General features: G+C 43.4%; 1 protein-coding gene across 1 annotated transcript in view; it reads left to right on the forward strand.

Annotated features, from left to right (window-relative positions):
* SASH1 (SAM and SH3 domain containing 1) overlaps window positions 1–24,148 on the forward strand; it is a 195,437-nt gene that overhangs the window by 70,657 nt on the left and 100,632 nt on the right. The window contains exons 3-4 of the mRNA XM_030316548.1: window positions 14,991–15,041; window positions 15,168–15,217. Coding sequence (XP_030172408.1) covers window positions 14,991–15,041; window positions 15,168–15,217 — 101 coding nt within the window. The remainder of the gene's footprint in view (window positions 1–14,990; window positions 15,042–15,167; window positions 15,218–24,148) is intronic.

Below are 24,148 nucleotides of genomic sequence, written 5' to 3' on the forward strand. Positions count from 1 at the left end.
GTGTATAAAGTTTGAACAAAGCCTAACTCCAGGTCTGGAGAAGGGATAACCTTAGAAAAAAAGAGTATCTTTTAAATAGAAATATTTTTGTTTTGCTTTCCGATTGTTAAAGTAGTACGTACGTGTGGTAGAGAAATGTGAAAATACAGAAAATCCTGAATAAAGAAAATATAGATTGTGGTTAAGCCCCCCACCCCACCACCCCAGATGTAACATTCTGGCTTCTTTCTTCCCAGATTTTGGTCTGTACGTATACATTCATTCAACAGATATTGAGTGCCCTTTGAGTGCCAGGCACTCTGATACATTCTGGGGATACACCAGTGGACAAGACACACACAGTTTCCTGCCCCAGTGGAGTTTACTTCTTATGTATGTACATTTTTATACCCGACTATTAGGATCAAACTGTGTATACTGTGCCTGATTATATTCCTCTGCCTTCTATAAGGAACACCCTTCCCTTGTTAACTAGTTTTTAGTATGGTGATTTTTCATGAGTACCTGTCTTTTTATCTTATGAATGTGCCATAATTTATTTATCCCCCAGTTTGAGCTGTTCAGGCACTTTTCACTTTTTTGTTATTCTGAAAGTAAGTGACCATGAACATCTTTAAGTGTACATCTTCACTTTCATAACTTCTCATTTCCCCAGGGTAGATTATTAGGTATGAGCTTAGCTGGTGTAAAAGGAGGAACATTTTAAAGATCCCAGAAGCACTGTTAAATTAGCATCTGAAAAAATTATATAATTCGCACTTCTACTGGCAGCATATCTGTGCTCCTTTTATGCTCCCCAGTATTTATTGTCAGGAAAAAGAAAACTTGACCAGTTCAACTGGTAAAAAGTAGTCTCATCATGTTTTAAATTGTATTTCTTTGATCATTTCTAAGATCACACGTTATTATATCTTTATTTCTGTGACTCATCCCTTAAAAGTTCTTTGCACATTTTTTTCTATCTAAAACCGTTTTTATTTATTTATCAGTACCCTTTATATATTGAGCCATTCAGGCCATTATCATGTATGTAGCAACTTTTTCCCTTGTTAGAGAATATATACTTTTTCCAGCTTCTCCTCCGCCCAAATTATGAGAAGGGGAATGAAGGGGGGGGGGTTCCTTCTCTTGATATTAATGAGACATTGGATTTTAAGCCAGAATCTTCCTTCCTAACCATGGCAGCAATGGCTTAGGTGCTGTGAAAGCAGCACCTGTGATCAGTAATGCTCAAGAAGAAGGCTACTTCTACAGACAGGGCTGTCTTTATTTTTTTTTTAATTTTTTTTTAACATTTATTTATTTTTGAGACACAGAGAGACAGAGCATGAGTGGGGGAAGGTCAGAGAGAGAGGGAGACACAGAATCCGAAACAGGCTCCAGGCTCTGAGCGGTCAGCACAGAGCCCGATGTGGGGCTTGAACTCACGGACCGCGAGATCATGATCTGAGCTGAAGTCGGACGCTTAACCAACTGAGCCACCCGGGTGCCCCCAGACAGGGCTGTCTTTAGTGCCAGCAGGATGCAGGTAGGCATGTGAGCACGGGGAGTAAACTGTACTTGCTAACTAATATGAAACCTTGCCCCCTCCTCCAATGTAGCAATCCTGGTGCATGTGGATTTAATTAGTTTCCAAAGAAGGAGTACCATTTATCGACATGTACCTCCGTGTGCACCTAGATAGGCTTTCAGGTTGTAGAAAGAAAAAGTTGGACCTCTTAGTTGTGGATGAATGAGTGAGATCCTGGCCCAAACCAGCTGCTGTTGTGAACAGGGGGATAGATTTATGTTTAAAACAGAGTAAACTGTGCAACCAGGTAATAATTGTGAGCAATGAAGTATGTTTGCTGCAGTCACCATTAAAGAAACAGATAAATCACAGTAAATTCAACATGGCACTTGAGCCATTCAATAAATGGGTATTTTAAGTTTCATTTGCTTTTGAACTAAGTGCAATAATTTATAGGGTAAGTCATTCAAAGATTAATGCTCGGAAAGCGGGAAAATCACTATACAGGAACAGAAACATATCATTTATGTGTATTACATTGCGGCTTGGTCTGCCCGTGTTTCCATTATAAACCTGATTTTTCTAGCATTTATAATACAGCAGCAAAAAAGTTTGCCCAGGGCTAAAACTTGGTATTTGCCTCAACTTTCTGATATTCCAATTTTTATTGTATCCTTTTCTTTCTCAAATACGATGACATTTATCCCTGCATTTTTATTTAAAAAAAAAAATTTTTTTTTCAACGTTTATTTATTTTTGGGACAGAGAGAGACAGAGCATGAACGGGGGAGGGGCAGAGAGAGGGAGACACAGAATCGGAAACAGGCTCCAGGCTCTGAGCCGTCAGCCCAGAGCCTGACGCGGGGCTCGAACTCACGGACCGCGAGATCGTGACCTGGCTGAAGTCGGACGCTTAACCGACTGCGCCACCCAGGCGCCCCTATCCCTGCATTTTTAGATGTTTACATCATTACAACACTATTAATTCTAAAAGTTCACTTATTTTAGGAGCACAAATTTGTGGCTCCTGAATTCAGAATGCACCGACTTGTCATTGATTCTGAGCCTTTTCAAGATGGTTATAAAACTTATAAAGATGGTTTGCAAACACAATTCAAAGAGTGAAAAAGAAGGAGCGTTAAATGCCATGGATATAGCACCTTTGATTTAACAGCTACAAAGACGGGAATGCTCTAGGTCATGACTAAATGTGAGCCAGTCTATTAGAGGATTCATTTAAATTTGGCATCTCTAGTTTGATCAGGCTACATAATTTTGCCAAATCCATACACGGATACCCAATCTGCTTGCTAATCATTTGGTACCCAGCATGTCAACTAAGTACAGAGTTGACACTTACTTAGGAAGTACCGGGTGAACAAACGAATACACGAATGTTAGTTCAGTTACAGGCTGGCACACGCTTCTGAAGAGTCTCCATCTTGTAGTTCATATTCCCATAAAAGCGTAATGTAAACGATAAATTCTCCCACAACAGCTCACTTCCAGCCATTACACTCCAGAACAAATCGTAGAATCACTGTAAGCAGACAGAGAGCTGAACCCGTTTCCGTAAGAACCGCCCTCCAAGGCTGCCGATGGTCCTGTGGTCCTGCTCAAAGAACGATATGGATTTCACGTGTTGTAAATAATTTGTCCTACTGTTGGTCACCTAGCTTTTCCGCCTTTTTAAAAATGGTACCAAACCCATCTCTTTCCTTTTACCTTAAAATCGTGCATCTCCGTCGTCCCTTTCTAGAGCCCTGAAGATGAGGCCTACCAGGTTTAGGTATGACTCAGGTTATATTGATCCCTTCAACCTTCAGACCACTGAATCCAGGCCTGCAGGCCCCTCTGAACAGGCTTGTCTGGGGCAGCAGTTGTGGAAGATCGGTTCGCCAGCCAGCGGCTTCAGCACCAGCTGGGAACTTGGTAGAAATGAAAATGAGAGGACCCAGCCCAGAGAGACTAAATCTGAAACTCTGGGGAGGGGTCCAGCAATCTGTATTGAATAAGCCCTCCAGGTGATTGCAATGTACCAAGCGTGGAAAGGCTGTTCTAGGGCTTACTGGAGCCGGGTCCAAGATGGGATCTTAATATTCGATTCCTCTGGGCAGCGAGCTCAGTGGTGGTGTGGGCTCTGGCTCCCAGCTGCCCAGTACGCTGTCGCTGGACGACACCCTCAGGGGGCCTTGGAGCCGTCAGAAGAGTTTGGTTTAAGGTTCAGACACGTAGTCCAAGGTATGACCAAATGGTCAGACGTGGTGGTGGGGCACGGGGACCCTCTGGTCCGCTGTGGCCAAGCTAGCTTCAGGATGACATTGGATACCCAAGGCTGCACGTTAGAACTTTGTCAGTACTTTGTAATACCTAATAGGAAAACATTTCAGCTGGATTTGAAATCTATCACATTTTCATAAGAAATTTCACGACGACGTTAATCAAATAAAGTACGATCGGATCCTTGAAATAGGAGTTGCTGTATTTCAGTGGTCATAAAAACAGTTAAGACAACTTTTATCTCTTTGTTGGGTGAGTAAGATTCCTTATTAGTGATCACCAACCGTAGCGTTGAAAGCTCATCATTAAAAGTTCCTAGCTGTTATAGCTTATAGTCATTTCAAGCCTATAACCCAATTTTTTACAAAGTTATTTTCAAGTAAGTAAGCATAAAGTTCTTTTTTTAAAAAATGAACAGGATTTCATTTGGAAGTTTTATACTAATTCAGTGTTTAATATTTTTACTGATACTCTGAATTTTCTTTCCAGTTCTTACACATTTTTAAACACTGCGATAAATGTCTTTTGACCCCATATTCTCCCCCGTGTCTCCCTGGGTGTGGGGCACTGCAACTATGTGACCCTGTGGGGAAAGGCACTGGGCAGCTACCCACCCTCTGCTCCCTGGAAGCCCTTCACGTGCTTGTATAATTCCTTCCTTTCTTTGAGTAAACAGCCCTGGTTCTTCCAGTTGAATCTGTTTATCTGATCCCCTTTCCAGACACCATTCTTGTGAAAGTTCTCCTGGTTTTCATGATCTCCCAGAAAAAGTGGCATTCGCAGCTGAGCACGGTCTTTGGATCATCATCCGCCTGGTGCCAGGACAGAAGGAATGTGCTAGGACCCGTGGTTCAGATGTTAAGTGGCAGTGATTCCCACGAGGGACTTTAGAAATGCCTAGAATGTAAACTCCACGCAGGCAGTGACTCTCTTTTTCATTGTTTTATCCTTGACTAGGGCAGCGCTTAGCACATGGTATGTGCTCATTAAATAGTTGTAATATTAAGGAATGATTAAGTGAAAGACATGGGAAGAAGCCGAAAGAAAGTAGATGCCTCTATGCTGTTGTCACAATGGTGAGGTTAGATGGGCTCAGTGAGTGGTGACACCATCCAGAGTGGCCCATTGTCGTGGTGTCCACCACTGGGAAACGTAGAGGCCGTTTGTATGTTGGCGTCCATAAGCCAAGTCCTGCTAGTAAAATGAAGAACTGAATGCTACAACTTGTTAGATTCTTTCTTTAAGGACAATTAAAATGCCTTTACTGACACAGTGCCTTCTAGCATTTACATCCGTATGACCTGACACTCTTGTGTTAGTTTTGTTCATAGTAGAAGATGCATTCTTGAAACATGACTCGTCTTACTGGAACGACCCGTTGGCATGGTATGGTTTGGTCCTACTCCTAAATCTATGCAGGGCGGTTGGTACATGGTACTCAACAGTGTTCAAGTTCTATGAGATCTAGGACGTTGTTTCCTAAGACAGCCTAGAAGTTCGAAGTGAGGCACGAGAGCACCTAGCCTGACCCTCTTAGATTCAAATTCTTTCTGAACTTAACCAACTCATCTAACTTCTACTTACCCCATGTGTTTTACCACAGCCGTGCTTCAAGGTGGCATGGTCACCCTGCAGTCTCCTCAGACTGAGTTCTGCCCCTGCCCTGGGCACTCTCATGACTCCTTCCCATAGGTGGGGGAGGATACACCCTGGGACTTGTAAGCTGCTTCAGTTTTCACTAGGGGATCTCAGGACTACCTCTAGCATTAAAGGTTCAAGCCCTTTTGGGGCAAGATGAGGTCTGCAGGGACATTGCTCCTGATGTTGGTCAGCGTGATACTGTGTCCTCTCTGCCAGAAGCCAGAGGAGAAATTCTCTCTCTCTCAGGAATAGCCTTGTGTCTTGTGAGTATCTTAAAACATAAAGGTATGGATGAAGTCAGTCTTGTAACTGATCGTGTTTCTTTGCTTTAAATGTTAAAAAGCTTGGCCCCAAACGTGTGGTCCATCACCAGCGTAGGATCCCATTGTCCATATTTTTTAACAAAATTCCTAGACCAATTTTACTATATAATCTTGATTCTTCCTCCTCCCACTCTGTATCATTTCATTAGTTTTTTAACTTTATCATGTAAAGTTGAACTGAAGTTTTGTAAGCCATCTTAAATCGTGTTTTTTTTTTTTTTTTGGAACATGGTAAGGTTTCAATAAATACGTAATGAATACTTGCATAACATAGACTAATGCAGCAAGAATATTTAATGATTTTACCACAGAATATTAACGGCCAGGTGGAAATTGCCACTTTTGGTTTCTTTCTTACTAGTATTTCTCAAAATTTACTGACCTGTTCATTATGGATGGGTTTTAAGGTTGAAGTTAGTGTAATAGCATTCAACTGTGAAAACTTTTTTCCTTAGAATCTTTCTTCTTTGATGTGGGGGGATGGGAGTATTTTTCCATTTACTTGCTCTCATTAGAGGCAATTTCGTATGCCAGGCCATGAACTTATCGGTGCGTGAAAAAATGGCTAACATTTCCTGTCTCACGTATGAATGATTTGGGTGAAACCAGTCATGAAAATGTGAAGCGGTAAGGAATTAGAGGTAGAACTCACAAGCCAGTACTGATTTTATCCGAAGAGTGGCTAAACACCCCCACCAGTTTCTTTTTAAGTTCTTACACCGATCTAAGTTGTAGATTTTGGAAAATCATTGTCTGATTACTTTTTGCTTGCCGGTGTAGCTCCCCAGCAAGCAACCCCAAAGGAAATCTAAAATCAAAGCATGAAATACATGTGTATGTGTCAGTGGGTATAATGAATCCCTATTAAGAAGGTATTTATAGGGGTGCCTGGGTGGCTCAATCAGCTGAGCGTCTGACTCTTGATTTAGATTCAGGTCATGATCCCAGGGTTGTGGGATCAAGCCCTGCGTTGGGCTGCATGTTGGGCATGGACCCTGCTCATGATTCTCTTCCTCTCCCTCTGCCCCTCTCCCCTGCATGTGCTCTCTCTCTCAAATGTAAACAAGGCGTTTACAATCTAGTTGAGGGAATAAGATACAGGTAAGTGAGCAGAAGGTTGCTACGCATAGAAACACCTAATAAGTAAATGGTGTAGCTGGTTCCTGTTAGGACTGAACTCGGGCATATCATTTAAGGCAAGGCTGGGCAGAGCAGGTATTACAAGAGGTGGGTTTGGACGTGGATCTAAAGAATGCCTTGGAAGGATGGAGAGGAAGAAGAGGGACATCCCAGGTACGATGAGCAAAAGTGAAACGCCGGGACAGCACGCACTCAGAGGTCAGTGGACCCAGCACCCGTTCTTGAAGAAGAGGGTTTCGATCAGGCCAGTTGGTAGAAGGGCCTCTTATTCAGAAATGGAGATTTTTATTGTGTCCATTCTATGTTTCCACAATTTTGGAAAGACTTTGGAACAGAGAAAGGATACAGAGTACACAGCAGTGTGCCTCTCAAACTGAAGTGAGCATATAGATCCTAAGGGATCTTGGGAAAATATAGATTTTGATTTCGGTCTGGGGTGGGGTCCTAGACCACCTTTATAAGAAGCTTCCAGGTGATTCTAATGCTCATGTTGCACGCACCTCACTTTAGATAGCAAGGACAGAGTACTATTTTAAGAAGATTTATTTGACAGTAGTGATTTGATCGGCAGGACAGTGCTTCATCTGAGTAGGATCTTGGAGTCAAAGAGAGACCTAAAGATAATCGACTAGTCCATTTCTTTACATTGCCATTGGAAAACCAACGTAAAAAACAAACAAACAAACAAACGAGGTCTTAAGGTCTTCCTATAGTGGGGGCCGGACCAGAACTCAGTCCTCCTGACTCCCACTCAGTACCTTCTCCTCCACTCAACAGTGGTGGCTGGGTGTCTGTGGGGTGAAGGACTGCAGAGAAGCCGATGCCTTGGGAATGGAATGGCATGGCTGGACACAAGAAACCTTGTGAACGGAGAAGCAACCGCTCCCGGTAGCTGATTTGCTGGGGAGTGAGGAAACTCCCACGGAAGTGCTGAGGTTTACGTCCTGCTAGAATGAACAGATACCGCATTGTTCGGCCAGAGTGGAGAAGGCAGCCAGACAAGAGGGGAGCCCACTTGACCAATTGGGAGCTACCACAACTTCATAGTCTTCTTGTAAAGGGATAAATGCCACATGAGTTTTAAAATCCATCACGGGCAGCAACTTTCCCCAGCAACTGAGAACGCGTTCCCTCCGATAATGGAACGCATCAGTGATGGTATGTGTTGAGTGTCGAGTGTTGCCAGGCATGTGGTCTCTTGCCTTTCCATCAGCTCCTCCCTGTGCCCAGCGTGGAGGAGGAGACCTTGGCGCTCAGCTGAGCTGACAGGCGCCTGATGGTTTTCCTCTCTGCTTTTGGAGTAAGAGAGGGATTTATCCCACCTGCTTTTCCAGATGTAAAGTTCTTTTGGCTTCAAGCACCGGCAGCAATAAGGGCTGGGAGGAGTGTGGATTTCCCCAAGAAGGTGGAAACGTGGTGAGAGTATGGGTGCCGGTGTGATACTTGTTTTCCAGGACCTCAGTCGGCCCCCACCGGGTTTTGGACTCCGGTGTATTACACAGCGTAGCCAGAGCCTGTCAGGGAGATGGCAGGTGTGCTTGTGCGTGCAGGTGCACACGCTCGCACAGGTGGAAACACTCACGCGTGTTCAAACATTTTGGTTTCGGTTTGGGCCAACTGCTGATTTCATGTGCAAACTTTGTTCCTTTTTTTTGCTTCTGTACGAGACATAATAAACATTGAGGGGGTTACTATTTCCAGAGCTGTCCCAAGTTGACAAATAAATGTGAGGTTCCCCTCTACCCAGTAACTTTTTATCATACGATTCCGTTTTTAAACTATATGGAACTACATAGTTTTGTCTTTTTCCTCAAAATATCGGTGTGAGATGATTTCCAAAATCATTATGGACCTTCACTATTAATCAGAAAATGCATGCGTAGCGATCTGTGAACCTAGTTACCAAAAATTTTAACACCTCATGAAGGTATTTTAATATAGAGCGTGACCTATATGGGTCTTCTCAAATATGACCTAATTTGAGAAATTTAAATTTCAGTATTTCTTGAGACATTTCTCATTTCTTGGTTTAGTTGTTGGGGTACAAATAACATTATTGCCAGTTTTAATTTTTTGAAACCTGTATTACGTCTTTAGAAATATCTAAAGGCAACATATATTTGACAAATATGTTAAAAGTTGAAGAATAGTGGTCTTTGCAGATGTAGCCCTTTATGTAAGGAAACTGTCGGATATTTTCTCATACGCTTATGAACATATACATGTTGATAATTTAAAAACATATATGGCTTCTGAAGATTGTACTTTGAAGCTGATCTTATATTAGAAAAAATAATGACGGTAATCCAAGACTACATGCTTGTAAAAAAACAATAGTAAATGTAGGTAACTGCTGTTCACACTTGGTGTATGTCCCCTCTAACCTTTCCTTGTGCTTGCCCACATACGTACATACATGTGCATATGTTGGGCTGTATTTATAATTTAGTTTCCACTGTAATGCTTCATTAAGTTCGGGAGGTTTCCTTAAGCATTTGTAGTATACAAACTCACTACAGGTTTGTGATGTTTAATAACTTCTGTCATTCTTTTTTAAAAAAATTTTTTTTAATGTTTATTCACTTTTTGAGAGACAGGGTGGAAGCAGGACAGGGGCAGAGAGAGAGGGAGACACAGAATCCAAAGCAGGCTCCAGGCTCCGAGCTATCAGCAGAGAACCCAACGCGGGGCTCGAACTCACGAACCGTGAGATCATGACCTGAGCTGAAGTCGGACGCTTAACCGACTGAGCCACCTAGGCGCCCTGATATCTGTCATTCTTAATTAAGGTTTGCAGATGTAGCTTAATGATGAGCATTTTAATCCATAGATCAAATTCCATGCATTCACTTTATTTTAAAATGTATTTCTAAAACATTTGACTAAGTTATAATATCCTAACTTATAGTTATAGGTTCATGTTTAGCCACCAGGGTTGTGTGGCTCTCTGGATGCTTGTATGGAACATGGACTAACTTGTGGAGTTATATCGCACTAAATACTCCTTAGAATACTTTGTCAAGTGCAAAGTCAATGAGCATATCACACTCAAAAAGTGTTGGGGATATATTTGTACTTAAACAATAGTGAATACTGTTGTAACGAACTTTTTGGCTGTGTTCAATTTTTTTTTTTAAGTTTATTTATTTATCTTCAGTGAACAAGAGAGAAAGCACACACTCCGGGAATGGGGGTGGAGATAGGGAGTGAGAGAATCTCAAGCAGGCTCCACACTGTCAGCACAGAGCCCGACCCAGGTCTTGAACTCAAGAACTAGAAGGTCATGATCTGATCCGAAATCAAGAGTCAAGACACTTGACTGAGCCACCCAGGCGCCCCTAGCCTTGCTCCATTTTGATTACATTTATTCATTTTCTTTTACAACATTCAAGTGGAATCTATAAATTTGTTGGATACTTTTTTCTTTTTTTCCCTGCAGTGACCAAAAAATGTTCTCCAATGCTAGGAAAGAGTCAAATCTTGGTAATTGACCATTTACTCAAGATTGAGTCACAGGACTCAAGAAAGCCTGATTACTAAATCTTAACATTAAAAATTCTGATATTTTCACGATATGGTATCTGGGATTTTCTTGAAATTAAAATGGGGTGGAGCCAAGGCACGTGTGACGGTACAGATGAAACAAAATTGACGATCAGTAGATAATTGTTGAAGCTGAGTAATAGGAATTTGGGAGTTCATTGTACTATTCTCTTTACTTTCGCATATTTAAGATTTTCTATAATAAGTTGAGTTTAGCACTTATTTTCAATTTTTTTTTAAGTAAGCTGCATGCCAACGGGGAGCTTGAACTCACGACCCTAAGATCAAGAGTCGTGTGCTCTATCCACTGAGCCAGCCAGGCACCCACTATAACAAGTTGAAACAAGAGAGGTCATAATTGTAGCCTAAAACCTTGTGACAGTTCAACCTTCAAGTCATAGGTTCAGGTTGAAATACATTGCCAAGATGCGCTTCTGGAGCAAACTCTAAAAATCACAAAAGAATCCTCATGGACATTGTCACGAATAAATACGTCTCATCTGATTCCTTACTTAGAAAACTTAAGGAGAGCTCCCATCTCCCTGGCAGTCAGTGTGGCAGGCTAATTTCCCAAGGGGGCCATAATGATACCTCCCAACCCAGGGAGGTTACCGTGTGACTTTGACACTCTTCACTTAGATGGGGGCTGTGCAGTCTCTTGCACCTGGGAGAGCATGTAACTCCAGCAGAAGAACTTGCTGCACGAGACTGTGTTAGAAAAAGGAATACAACTTCTGCCTGGCTCTCTTGGTCTGCTTGGTTTCTCTTGAAACCCAACATCGTGCTGTGGGGAAGGCAAGCAGTTACGTGTATAGTTGTTCCAGCAGATGGCCCCTGCGTAGGTCCCAGCTGTTAGCCAGCATCAGCCCCCAGACATGTGAGCAAGCAGGCTTCCTAATGATTACAGCTCCAACCATCCAGTCACCCCCACCCTTCGAACCTTCCAGCCAAGTCCCCAGACACCACGGTGCAGAGAGAAGGCTTTTCTGCTTTCCCCCTTCTGAATTCTTACCCTCCGAATCTAATAAATGCTTGTGAATGTAATAAAATGCTTGTGGGCTTATGCGACTTAAGTTTGGGATGATTTGTTACACAGCAGCGGTAACTGGATCAGTCAGCACGTGTTATTGAGGAGAATCTTCTTTCTCAGTGATCTCTCTTTCCAGAACATGTCCAAAAGATACATGTTTACTCAAGGACTGTGTTTGGATTATTCATCATTTTTACTATTTCCATCAACATGATGACTGATTGAGTTACAAATCAAGAGTTACACTGTGGATCCTCCATTGTTCCCCAGATAAAATAGCTTGCAACTGGGGCAATCAGGTGCATCAACTTGCTCCGCCCTCCACCCTCATCAGGACTGTCTGCCCCCTCCCACCTTCCCCCTGCATCAGGACTGTCTTGTCCTACTGGAACTCTAGAGCCATGCCCCCTGCCCCTTACACCGGTTGAACTGGGAGCAGAGAAGAGGGCAACCTAATCCGTAGACTGGGAAGGGGAATGTCAAGGAGACATTCTCTCCCCATCCACAGAGTTTGCTGTATCTTTTGTTATATACTTCTATATGTCTTAACTACTTGGTAATATTCACACATACATGATAGTAATTAGTAATTACTCTTCTGGACTTTTGTCATTGATATCATGTGACATCCATCGGGGCCGTAATAACGGAAGGTTGCCAGTATTCCATTCCGCTTTGTCTCCAACCATCACACATAGGTCTAAACTCAGTGGATAACTTTACATGCTTCTCTGTTGTGTCGTATTTTTACTTCAGGATGTGTTTGCTCTAAGAAATGCCTCGTAATGATGATGGTAGTCTTTCCTCGAGAGTTGAGATTATTAAGATTTGCTCTGAAAATCATTACTTTGTAGTATGCTTTGGGGAGGGGAAGCAGTAGAAACATCACTGCACGAGATGTGTTTAACATCTCCTGTTCTGAAAAAGCAGATGTTCTGCATGAAAACATTATCTGGGTCCATTATTTTAAAGGGATAAATTTTAGTACATTCTACATCCAACTATATCCCCAACCAGTTTCCTAAAAAGTCCCTAAAATACAGTCTGCTGTATGTAACAAACCAACATGTGAAAATGAATTATTTAGAATGTTACTTCCTGATCATCTTATATTTAATGTGGTTGTTAACAAGGACCTGCTTTGTATTCCGGAAAAGCTACATTTTGTATAATATACCATAAATGTTAAGTTTAGGATGTGGGGTAACAAATGGTGCACTCAACAAATGAAAATTTGTTAGAAAAAATGCAGATAAAAATATGCAATAAAAGCAGGTAATTCCCTATCACGGACTGTTACCTAGTGAGGTAGAGACTTCAAGCTTGAAGAACGGTTAAGAATGGAGGAGAGGAGGAGAGTTGAATTAGACATTGTTTTCGTTGATGGCTATGGAAGGACATGGGCTGGAGTTGGGTGTTAAAGGCGCTAGAGAAAGTTTCAGAGGAAATAATAGAGACCTGTCGTCATTCTGAGATTCCCACACTGACTCTGAACAGGAAAATGTAGGTCGAAAAAATTGCAAACTATACCTTTGCTTGCTTCCTGCTGTTTAAGTTTGTAAATTTCTCTAAGCGATGCTAAGAGGTTAGGTATCACGGCATCATGACTGGTCGCTAAGCGCCAGGAACCCCCAGATACCTATCTGCCGTGTTGATAACACCTGAGCCTGATGTCCTATCGGTTGAACTAGGAATGTGACTCAGACATTTCCATATATTGCTTTGTAAAAATGGTGCATCAGGTCTGGGACAGAAATAGAAGTCCGTCCATTTTGAACAAAGGTGGCAATAAAAGCCAAGAGGATGTTAAGCAAAGAGAAGTTTTATACCAGAGTTAATACCACTCTGGTGTTTTTTCATAACAAATAAGGCCCTGGGACTAAGGGTGAGTGAGTCTCCAGTCCGTTAAAGTACTTTTCTCTTTTGATCAACTCGTCCCAAACCACCCTGTTCTCAGATTTCTCACCTCAGCACATTCATTTTATAGTCGTACTGGATTTTATATGTACTGGATTCCTGTTACTTAGTCACATTTATAAATGTACTCTGAGTTGTACTTATTTCATTGCTAAGTTTTTGACATATTGGCCTATTTTTATAATCATGCTAGTAATGAAATAGGTAACTTCAATAAATTGAACATTTAGATGCAGTGACAATTCCTAATTTGAGATGATCCTGTTCCCGTATCCTGAATGTCAGCCGAGACTAACAGAATAATTTTCATACGGTACATGTGCGATCCTGAAGATTATAACAATAAGAACACAATAGGATTATTGGAAAACTCATAATTAACCCTGTCTTTCAACCTCATTAGTGATATTACTCCCTTCCTCTAAAACTGCCTATTGTCCTGCTTATGACTTGATCAGCTGGGGACCACTCTGGACTGTGAACCATACTTTGATGAGGACGTGTACTTTAGCACCTGTTTAGATTTAGAATTATTCTGTATTTGTGAAAAATATCGATGTGGTGCTCTGTGCTGTGCTTCCTAGTACAGCTCATGTTTTCCCATAGTATGTTCTAACACTTTTAATAGTGTGGTTTTCGTATTTTGCTGCCAATGCTTATTTCAATATATTATTTTTGTCACAGGTGATAGGTTTACCTCTTTTTTTTTTCCCCATCCAAAGGGGAAATGGAGGTGTTTCTTTTTTCTTCTATTTTAGAGACAGGAGGACAGGGGAGGGGGAGGGGCAGAGGGAGAGAGAATCGCAAGCAAGCTCTATGCGCGCTCAGTGGTGAGCACTACTCAGGGCTCAATCCCATGACCCTGGGATCATAACCTGAGCCCAAATCAAGAGTCGGACGGTTGACTGAGCCACCCAGGCACCCCAGGAAATGGAAATTTTAACTATAAAATGGTTTTAGCTCTAAAATGGTTCAATTCCTTTTTTTATGATTTGATGATTTTTGATGACATCATGCATTTATTTCATCTGTTAACTGGATACTGAGAGTTGTTTTGAATTTCCAGCTAGGCCAACTCATTTGTATTATAGGAGCACGGTGATTTCTAGGGCTCCATGATAATACCAGGTTAGCTTTCCACCTTCCTAAAGCCCCTTTCAACCAGCCCGACGTCATGAAATACTCTGAACACATTCAGCATTTTAACATCGGACCGCAACTCCGATATTACTGAAAAAGAAACCGAACACAAATGGATCTCAGTAAATTGTGTCCCAGTGATGGTCTAATCACATCGGGAGAATGATTTGCCCAGTAACTGTCGGTGCCCTTCAGTTAGACTGTGCTGGTTTCTTCTGCATTAAAACTGCCAGTGGAGTCAAGCGGTGAAGTTTGGAAAACAGTTCAATTTTAAGACTCTAAAGTTCTCATTTTCAAAACGCTTTGGTTTTCCCAGAAAATCTGTTTACCTCCACCATCCCCCCCCCCCCCCCACCGCACCCTAGCATTTCCCAAATGCTCCCATCTCTTCTTACACATTGATTTGTCTCTCTGGTGTGTGCCACGTTTGGAAGCCTCATTAAAGCAGCATCTGTTTCTCTTTTAGGAGAAACCCGATGCCAGCCCCACGTCACTTCAGCTGCGGTCCCAGATCGAAGTAAGCACAATGACTTTAATCGTCTATTTTTGCTTCTGCCTTTTTTTTTTTTTAAGTGATATTCTGTACAAATCAGATGAAGCCTGCCGCTCTGGCTGTGCTCACGCTGTGCCTCTTTTCTCCTAGGAGTCGCTTGGCTTCTGTAGCGCCGTGTCAACACCAGAAGTGGAGAGAAAGTAAGTTTCCCTCTTGCCCAGGATCGGAATTTGGAAGAAGGTGCCTCTGAGGTCCATCCTGGTGGGAGTCAAGTGGGCGACTGTGTTGTGTATGTGCTATGGAGTGTGATGTCATTTTCCTTGCATGGGGTGTGTGTGTGTGTGTGTGTGTAGGTGGGTAAGAGTGTGTTGTGTAATTTAGTCGATGATGCCTAATGACTCTGCAAAGAGTTACTGGTTTCACACTGCTTCTTGTGAGTGAACCCTAAATAAATACCTGGAAACAAGCATAGAGGAAGGAAAAGGACAGCTAGGTCCACCAATGTGGGTTTTCTTCTTTTATACTAGTTTCTGATAGAGGAGGAAAGTCCTAAAGAAGCACGGTACAAAAAAACCCAATATATTCCAGAATAAAACAATGACTGGAAAACCCCTCTCTGCACCTTGCTTTGGTGGGTGACCTTAAAACAAGAATAAATGCCTGTGACCAAAGATGACAAAGGCTCACTTTTCTTTCCTGTTGAAGGCAATATTTTTACCTCTTTGTCCTGACTTGGACCCTGTAATTTTTAGTCTCCTGGAAGATAATTCTATGTTATATTTCGCATTGCCAGTATTTCTTTTAGGCACCTTTAAAAAACCAAAACAAAGCAAATGGGTTTTTTGTTGTTTCGTTTTGTTTCCTGTAACCTTTCCTTTTTTCTCTTTATTCCATCATAATTACACTAGAATGTTCCATTTGTGGTCTTCTGAGGTAAAGAAGTTTTAAGAAAGTGCTCAGCTTTATACAGACACTTCCTTTGGCACAGAGCCACTTACACGGTTTTGTGCCAAGAGAAGCATAGAAGTGGTTTAGGAATAAAGTATTTCTGGAATGAAAAGCACACATTGGGAGAGCGTGTGTGTGCTTTACAGCACAGCTCCGCCTAATCCGTCCACGTGTGTGCTGCTGGCCAGAGGCAGCTTCAAGGGGGGGAAGGCTGTGTTGCCAACGCTTTGGTTCTTGAGAGGCTAAGCAGATTTGGTTCAGTCAGGACTGAGGAACATTGGGGTGACGAGCAAAAAGCAAATCAAGGCCACTGCCCACTCAAGGTTAGACGATCAATGTGCAATTAACTCGAATCTCCTTGGCTTTAGTTGCATGTAACCCCCTAGCACCTTAGCGTGGAGGCTGAAGTAGCTTGGGGATTTGGGTTGACGTTGATTTGGAAATTGGACATACCATGGCTGTAGATGAAGTTGAGTGTGGGCACCAGCGCGGAGTTAATGGACTGGAGGTTCTTCTGACTTCCTTCGCTACCTATTTGGCATGATTCAGGCCGAGAACTCAGGTGTTCGTTCAGAATCTGAGTCCTTCAGGAAACAAGACATGTTTGCCTTTCCTCCTAAGAGGAAGTGACTCACCAGATTTGTACCAATCTTAAGTTAGGCTGGATATTCTTCCCCTCAATTATGGGTAGTCATTCTTTCCGTGTTTATATCCTTCACTTGGTAAAATGCGACATGGCTTTGTGGCCAAGAAAGAGACTCTCAGCCTTCTCTGAGGTTAACGAAACATTTCGAACACACAGCACACAGCACTGTTGACAGCCTCAGCCTCTCCATCTGTACGACCGCCATTTTGCTTCTGTTCTTTTAAATGTTTTACTTAAACTGAAGTGTTTCTAAGTAACTTGGGAGTTTTAATCCATTTTGTCCTATATTTCCTTACTAACGTTTTTTGGAAACTATGGTACCCTTTTTTTCTTCCTTTAAAGAACTTTTGAAAACTTTTAAACTTCCAGAAAAGTCGTAGGAATTGTATAACGAACTTCCATATAACTTTTACTTAGATTTACCGGGTTGCATGCTCTTTTTCTCCCTCCTAAACACACACACACACACACACACACACACACACACACACACACACTTACATAATACCGTAATTTCAGAACTGTTTGAGGGTAAGTTAAAAATTCTGTGACCCTCACTCCTCGATATGTCAGCTTTTATCTCCTAAGGACAAGGCCATTCTCACAGAACTCAGAGTACAGTCCCATAGAGCAGGATTTTAAAAACAATTTTCTTTCTTTTTAATGTTTAGTTATTTTTGAGGCAGAGACAGAGTGCGAGCAGGGGAGGGGCAGAGAGAGAGGGAGACACAGAATCTGAAACAGGCTCCAGGCTCTGAGCTGTCAGCACAGAGCCCGACGCGGGGCTTAAACTCGCAAACCATGAGATCATGACCTGAGCTGAAGTCAGATGATCAACCACTGAGCCACCCAGGCGCCCCAATAGCGATTTGCTTAATACACAGTTCATGTTCCAGTTTCTCTAATTGCCCCAATAGTGTTTCTTTATAGCACTTTCTCGTCAATCCAACACTTAAAAAAATTACTCATCACATTTGCATGTCCTCTTTCTGGTCATATTTAATCTGAAAGCATTTCTTGGCCTTTCTTTGTCTTTTATGATATTGGTGGGGTCTTTTAAGAGGGTAGGCTAGTTGTTTTGTGAAATATTCCTCCATCTGGGCTCCGTTTTAGAGTTCGGGTAGTGCATTTTTGATGTTACATTCTTTTCAGTTCACTACATCATGACGTCACTTCGTCCCATTGTTGGTGATACTAATTTTGATTAATTGATGAAGGTGATGTCCATCAAGTTTCTTCTGAGAAGTTAGAATTTTCCCTTTGCAGTTGGTAAATACTTTGTGGGGAGATAATCTGAGACCTCGTAAATGTCTTGCTCCTCATCAGACTTTTACCTGATGGTTTTAGATTCTCTCAATGATTGTTGCCTGAATCAGTTTTTATGGTGATGTTTACAAAACGATGATACTTGGGGTGCCTGGGTGACTCAGTCAGTTGAGCATCCGACTCGTGATTTTGGCTCAGGCCACGATCTCACAGTTTGAGATTGAGCCCCATGTCGCGCTCGGCACTGACAGCCCGGAACTTGCCTGGGAATCTCGCTCTCTGCCCCTCCCCCACTTGTACACTCATGTTCTCTCTCAAAATAAATAAATTAAAATAGAAATGATGATACTTATTCTTAAGTTGCTCATTATCTTGGATTAAACCCTCCAAAAGGTGTTTGTTTTTTAATAAGATGGACGCTCTAGCTCAAATTATAATCTGGGTACTTTTGTTTCTATTGAATTATTTGTATTTTTGTACTTGAAAATGTGCCATTCTTCAGATACAAATGCTGCTTGTAAGCCCTGGAGGATGACCTGGAAGCCAGTTGGTTGTGTCTGGTTGAATGTCCATAAAGTAGCTGCCAACCCAAATATCATTCTGAGTCAGCAGTCTTGTTTTATGGGCAGAACATTTCTTCTGCTTTGTATTCAAAAGGCAAGAGAACTCAGTAGACAAAAGTGGGCAGATTCTACAGCAGCCCACCCTTGAAGCAGAGGCCTCGATGACAGGATGGGGGGCCGGGGGTCCGGTGATTGACCCTCGTGGCTCCCACTGTCCAGTGATTGGCCCTTGTGACTCCCCCACTGTCCAGACCCTCAGCACAGCTTTCTCCCTCCCTTCTCCCCCAGTTAAAACCTGAGCTAAGGAAGGTATCAGGTGTCAATTATAATGCAAATACCTGATTTCTAAAAAAGTCACCTCCCGAAGTGGTATTTATCATTTACCAGGGTTTACAATCTCGAGTTCCAGGAATACAGCTCTAACCAGAAGAGAACAAAGAGGGTGGGAATATACCTGACATCACTTCACCTGGAGACACTGCCCAATGGGGCTGCTAAGGCTGTATTTGGCCTGTAGGTGGTGTGAGACCTGCATGATGGATGGATGGATGGATGGATGGATGGATAGATAGATGTACAGGCAGACAGGAAGAAACATACATACGTACATACATACATAGAACAGACCTGCCCCCACCAGTTTGACAAAGGCTTCATTCATCCTTATTTTCCTACAATCTATCTGGTCTCTCTATATGCTTTCACTGAAAATATAAAAAAGGCCAAGGGAGTTTTCATTTGAACCTCTTCTATTTATATCCATTTACACTGCCTATTGATGAGACTATCTGTTTTATTACGCCGATCTTAGATTTGCGTCAACTGGCTAACAAGCTTGAACATTAGTTACATTTTTTGGTACTCACCAGTTAATCTCAAGAATATCTAGCGAGAAAGAGTTTTTTGCTGGGAACATTCTTTATAACTGTATTGGGGATGCATTTAGCTACAAATAACAGAAAACATGACATAAAGCAGCATGAAAAATAATACAGTGTTCATTTGATATATCCTCGTTCCAGGGGGGGTATCTAGGGCTGTGCTGTGGCTCAGCTGAGCCTTCCAGTAGCCAGATTATATTGTTTGTTCTTTTTGTCAGTCTCCTGGTTTTATAGTGGCTGCTGCCATCTCCCAGGTGGGAAGGAGAAACGGGGTGAAGAAGGTAAAAGGGCAAAAAGCCACAGGCGTACCCTTTAAAAAGCTTTCCTAGAAACCCTGTCCCACACATTCCAGTTTGTGTCACTCGTTTCCTCATGCAGCAGCTGTTCACTGGGCACCGGCTTTGTGTGCAGGACCCTGTTTGGGGCTCTAGGATATGTGATGAGCTGACATGAGCTGCATGTAGGGAGCTGGAGTAAATCATTTGTATGCTTTAGACTCTGCAACGGAGAAAAATAAAGCAAAGAAAGTAAGCCCAAAATTGGGACACGTGGCGACCATTGCCATAGGAGAGTTTGGGGATGTGCGTGTTTTGTTTTGTTTTTACATTTGATTGATTGATTGATCGATTGATTGGAGACAGAGCACGAGCAGGGGAGGGGCAGATTGAGAGGGAGACACAGAATCCAAAGCAGGCTCCAGGCTCTGAGCCATCAGCATAGAGCCCGATGCAGGGCTGAAACCCACAAACTGTGAGATCATGACCTGAGCTGAAGTCAGATGCTCAACTGACTGAGCCACCCAGGTGCCCCGACATGCGTGTTTTTTGCTGTCTTACTGCCCTGAACAAAATGAGTGTCTTAAGGAAGGAGGGAGACTAGACATTGGGTAGAAAGCTAGCAGTATTTTCCACAATAGTTGAGTCTTTTATTTGTGTGTGTATACATCTGAAACAGTAATCTGCAAATTAGCTAGATGGCTAATAAATAAGCTGTGTATCTGGATGATTTGGATTCATTACTTTGAAGGAAGCCAACTGTAGGGGAGCCCGTCTGGTTATTTCTAGGTGTGTATCTAGATTGGAAGTAGTCTTTACAGGGTTGGTTCTGCAAGCTGGAAAAGAAAAAATAGGAAATAGCAGGTAATGTTCATTGAGTGTTGGTGCATGGGCCAGGAACTGACCTAAACAGTTAACATTGACTTGTTTAATACAACAACCCTGTGAGGTTTGCTCTGATATTATTCCTATTGCCAAAGGCAGAAACTGTGGCGCAGAGAGGTTAATAAGTTGCTCAAGGATACACAGCTGATGAAGTGACACACAGCCTGGATTTTATCCCATTTGAGAGCCCGTGCTCCTAACCGTCACTCTACGATTCCAAAATACTTATAATTGCATTGCTTATGCAGATAGAGAGGTCAGGGGCACATTGAGTTCATTGGCTTTATGTAAATAGCAGCAGCTAAAACCCGCAGTCCTGTGGTCCTCTTGGAAGGAGAGACAAGTTTACTCTCATTCACATATAAGCTGTCTCAGTTATTTATTTACAGAGGCAGGAAGGTCCAAAATAAATCTCAACACTTCACCTTCGCCAATGTTTATCAGCTCTTTTCTACTAAGTCTTTCACCAGAGTTGAAAACTCACTGATTTAGTTTCACTTTCTTTCATTACCTATGGCTACACTTGAACTGTTTCATGGTGAAAAAGCCCAAAAATATATCGCACGATGGAAGAGGAAGATAAATCAAAGGAGGGCAAGCCAATGGAGCAGTGTTGTGTGCTCAAATGAAATGGATGGCATCTGGTTTATAAATGTTCTATGCAAGCATTTACTCCGTTTGGACACCGCTTCCCTCTCGGATTTGTTTCATCTGGCTAGCTGATTACCCTTCTGACAGGGCGTCAAGTTTCCTTCCCCTCCCTCCCCCCCAAAGCCTCCTCCTTTTTTTGTTTTAAAAAAAATTTTTTTAACATTTATTCATTTTTGAGACAGAGAGAGACAACAGCATGAACAGGGGAAGGTCAGAGAGAGAGGGAGACACAGAATCCGAAGCAGGCTCCAGGCTCTGAGCCGTCAGCACAGAGCCCGACGCGGGGCTCAAACTCACAGACCGCGAGATCATGACCTGAGCCGAAGTCGGACGTCCAACCGACTGAGCCACCCAGGCGCCCCAAAAGCCTCCTCCTTTAACCCTTTGCCCTCAGAGAAGAAGCCCTGCTTGTGACCCTCGTGTTCTGGTTGCTTCTCTCTCTCCTGCCACCGTGGATCACTCGCATCTCTCGTTGTGCCTTTTTCTCCCTCACAACCTGCCTCTGCCCGCCTGTTCACCTCCCTCATCGTCCCGCCTGCTCTCCAGGTGGGGTGAAGCTCCCCGGATTGCTCAGACTGGCCTTGCGCTCCCACGGCATGCCGAGCCTCCGAGATGGCTGCTCCTTCCGGTGGGGTGCCCCGTCCCCGACTCTCTGAGCATCCCCCCAACCCTCCTTCTCTGGGCAGATCCTATCCCACTTAGAACTCGAGCTCTGGTCTCCTGCCAGAAGTCTTCCCTAATTCACAGGGTTGGGGTACAGTGTCCTGCCGCTGGGCTCTGGAACTCCGCGCTCCCCTGCTCCCGTGGCAGTGGACCTCGGTTACAGGTGCACGCGTACGTGTGTGCGTCGGTGGAGGGGGGCCACCACCCACTCCCACCCCTGGGTCTTTCACATAAAAGACTTTCAGTAACGTCGGATTGATGAGCAAGTGGGTGAGTGTCACAAACGTGCTTCGTTCTTCTTCTCCATCCCGTAGAAGGCTTCTCGCCATTCTCGCAAACCACAATTTGACTTCTTCCCCAGTTACTGAACTTTGCCCGGCAGCCCGACTCTTCCTTTTCCTGAAATGCCATCTGAGGTCAGTGCTGCAGCAGTAACCAACCCAGGAGCCCCTCCCCACTCGCAGATCCTTGCCGGGTTCGGCACTGCTGCCTTTCCCGTGGGGCTGCGTGTACTTTCGCCCTTGGGGTCTGTGGCGTTATGGGTTCTAGTTTGTCCTCACTTGATGCCCAGTCTTGGTGGTTCCCTTTTTTTCTGCCCATCCCTTACCATTGGAGTTCCCCAAGGGCTTTTTATCCATCCTGCAAGCTGTCCCCAGGTGTCCCCACTCAGGGCTTTGATCTCTTGTCTCTGGGCACCCACCTCACATACACATCTGTCCCTGTGCCCCGTTTCCCAGTCTGGTGACCTGCGTGTTGCCGCGACTTGGCGGATGCCTGCTCGTTACTGTCACTGTCGCCCCAGATGCATTATCTTAACAGCACAACCCCTCGCTCCCTCCCTTCTTACCTTCTCACCTCTTACAACCTGCTCTTTGATCAGACGTCCCCTTTTCTGTCCTTGGGACCATTTTTCTGCACATCACGCAGCCTTGGCATTGTTATCTGTTGCTTTTCTTCCATGGTTCTAAAACTTTAATCGTGAAATCCTGTTGCTTCTACTTCTGTAACTTGTCCTGTGTTTCCTTCTTTTTCACCTTCACTACTGCAAGCAATACCTTTCATGCTCTTTTCGTGAACTAGGACAGTGTGTCCTAAAGTAGAATCTTTAGTCTCCCTAAAGTACAATCGGGCCATACGGAGCAGGCAGGGGATGCAGAGATCTCCCCAGTGGCACCTATAAATCAGGACCTGTGCGTGCTTGCGCTTTGATCAGAACGCCCCGTGCAGCCCCAGCCCGGGGCTCCCCTCCCACCGCCAGCCTTGCCGCAGCCTCTCATCTCCCAGATGCCTCCTGGGCTGCTTGGAGCTCATTCCTTGAAAGCGTCTCCTTTCTTTAAGTGCCTTCTCAGTCTCTTCACTGGCCGTGTTCTTTCCACCTTTTGGAATCAGGTAGCGTTTGGCACAGATCTGACGTCTCAGGGTATTGTAACGAGTATCATCATCGTTGTAACGCTTACAACGCTCATTGGCTCATTTCTATTATTGGACACCGTGCTAATCACTTTTACTGTATTTTGTCATTTAATTTTTCACGGCCTCCTTGAAGTATGTACCATTTTTGAGAGTGATCAGCTTGTCTAAGGTCTCAGAGCTAGAGACAAAAAAAAACCTTATCCAGTCTGAATGCCATGACAGCCTTGGGGTGAAGATACCCCGTGTGACTGCAGACTCTCTGGGTTCAAACCCAGGCTATTTCTTACCTGGATCTTGGTGTCTATGGTTTCCACAACTGTAAAAGGAGGATGATCTGTACAGTATATACCTCACTTAATAAGCTATCCAGCACCTAATAAGTGCCCAATAAACTTGTCTGTTATCTATGTTGTCTGGTCCAAATTCAGGCCCTTGCCTGGGGGCTCTAGCTTTGTGTACTTCCTGAATCCTACCTGGCCTAGCATGATCTCGAGCTCCAGGAGGCTGAGAGCTCACGTTCTTCCCCTCTTTGAATTTTCTTCAGTGTCCAAAAGAGTTGTTTTCACAGAGCAAGTGCTCATTAAATACTTGCATTGAAAGCATTGACTGTTCAGTTCTTTGAAATAGGGCTAAAACTGGATTGTCCCCAGGACCGGAATTACAGAAGACGTACTTTGGTCTTACCTGTTACCCAGCATGTGTCAGTGTCTCCTTAAACCAGTAGCAATGTAATAAGCAAGTGCTTTCTGATGGTGAATATTCACATTTAAAAGACACCTGTCCAAACATTTTAGGGGCGCCTGGGTGGCTCAGTTGGTTGAGCGGCTGAGTCTCAGGCCGTGATCCCAGGGTTATGAGATCAAGCCTCTCATCAGGCTCGTGCTGAGTGTGGAGCCTGATTAAGATTCTCATTCCCTCTGCCTCTGTCTCCGTCCCCATC

The sequence above is a fragment of the Lynx canadensis genome, chromosome B2 (genome assembly GCF_007474595.2).
Source record: "Lynx canadensis isolate LIC74 chromosome B2, mLynCan4.pri.v2, whole genome shotgun sequence".
Lineage (NCBI taxonomy): Eukaryota > Metazoa > Chordata > Mammalia > Carnivora > Felidae > Lynx > Lynx canadensis.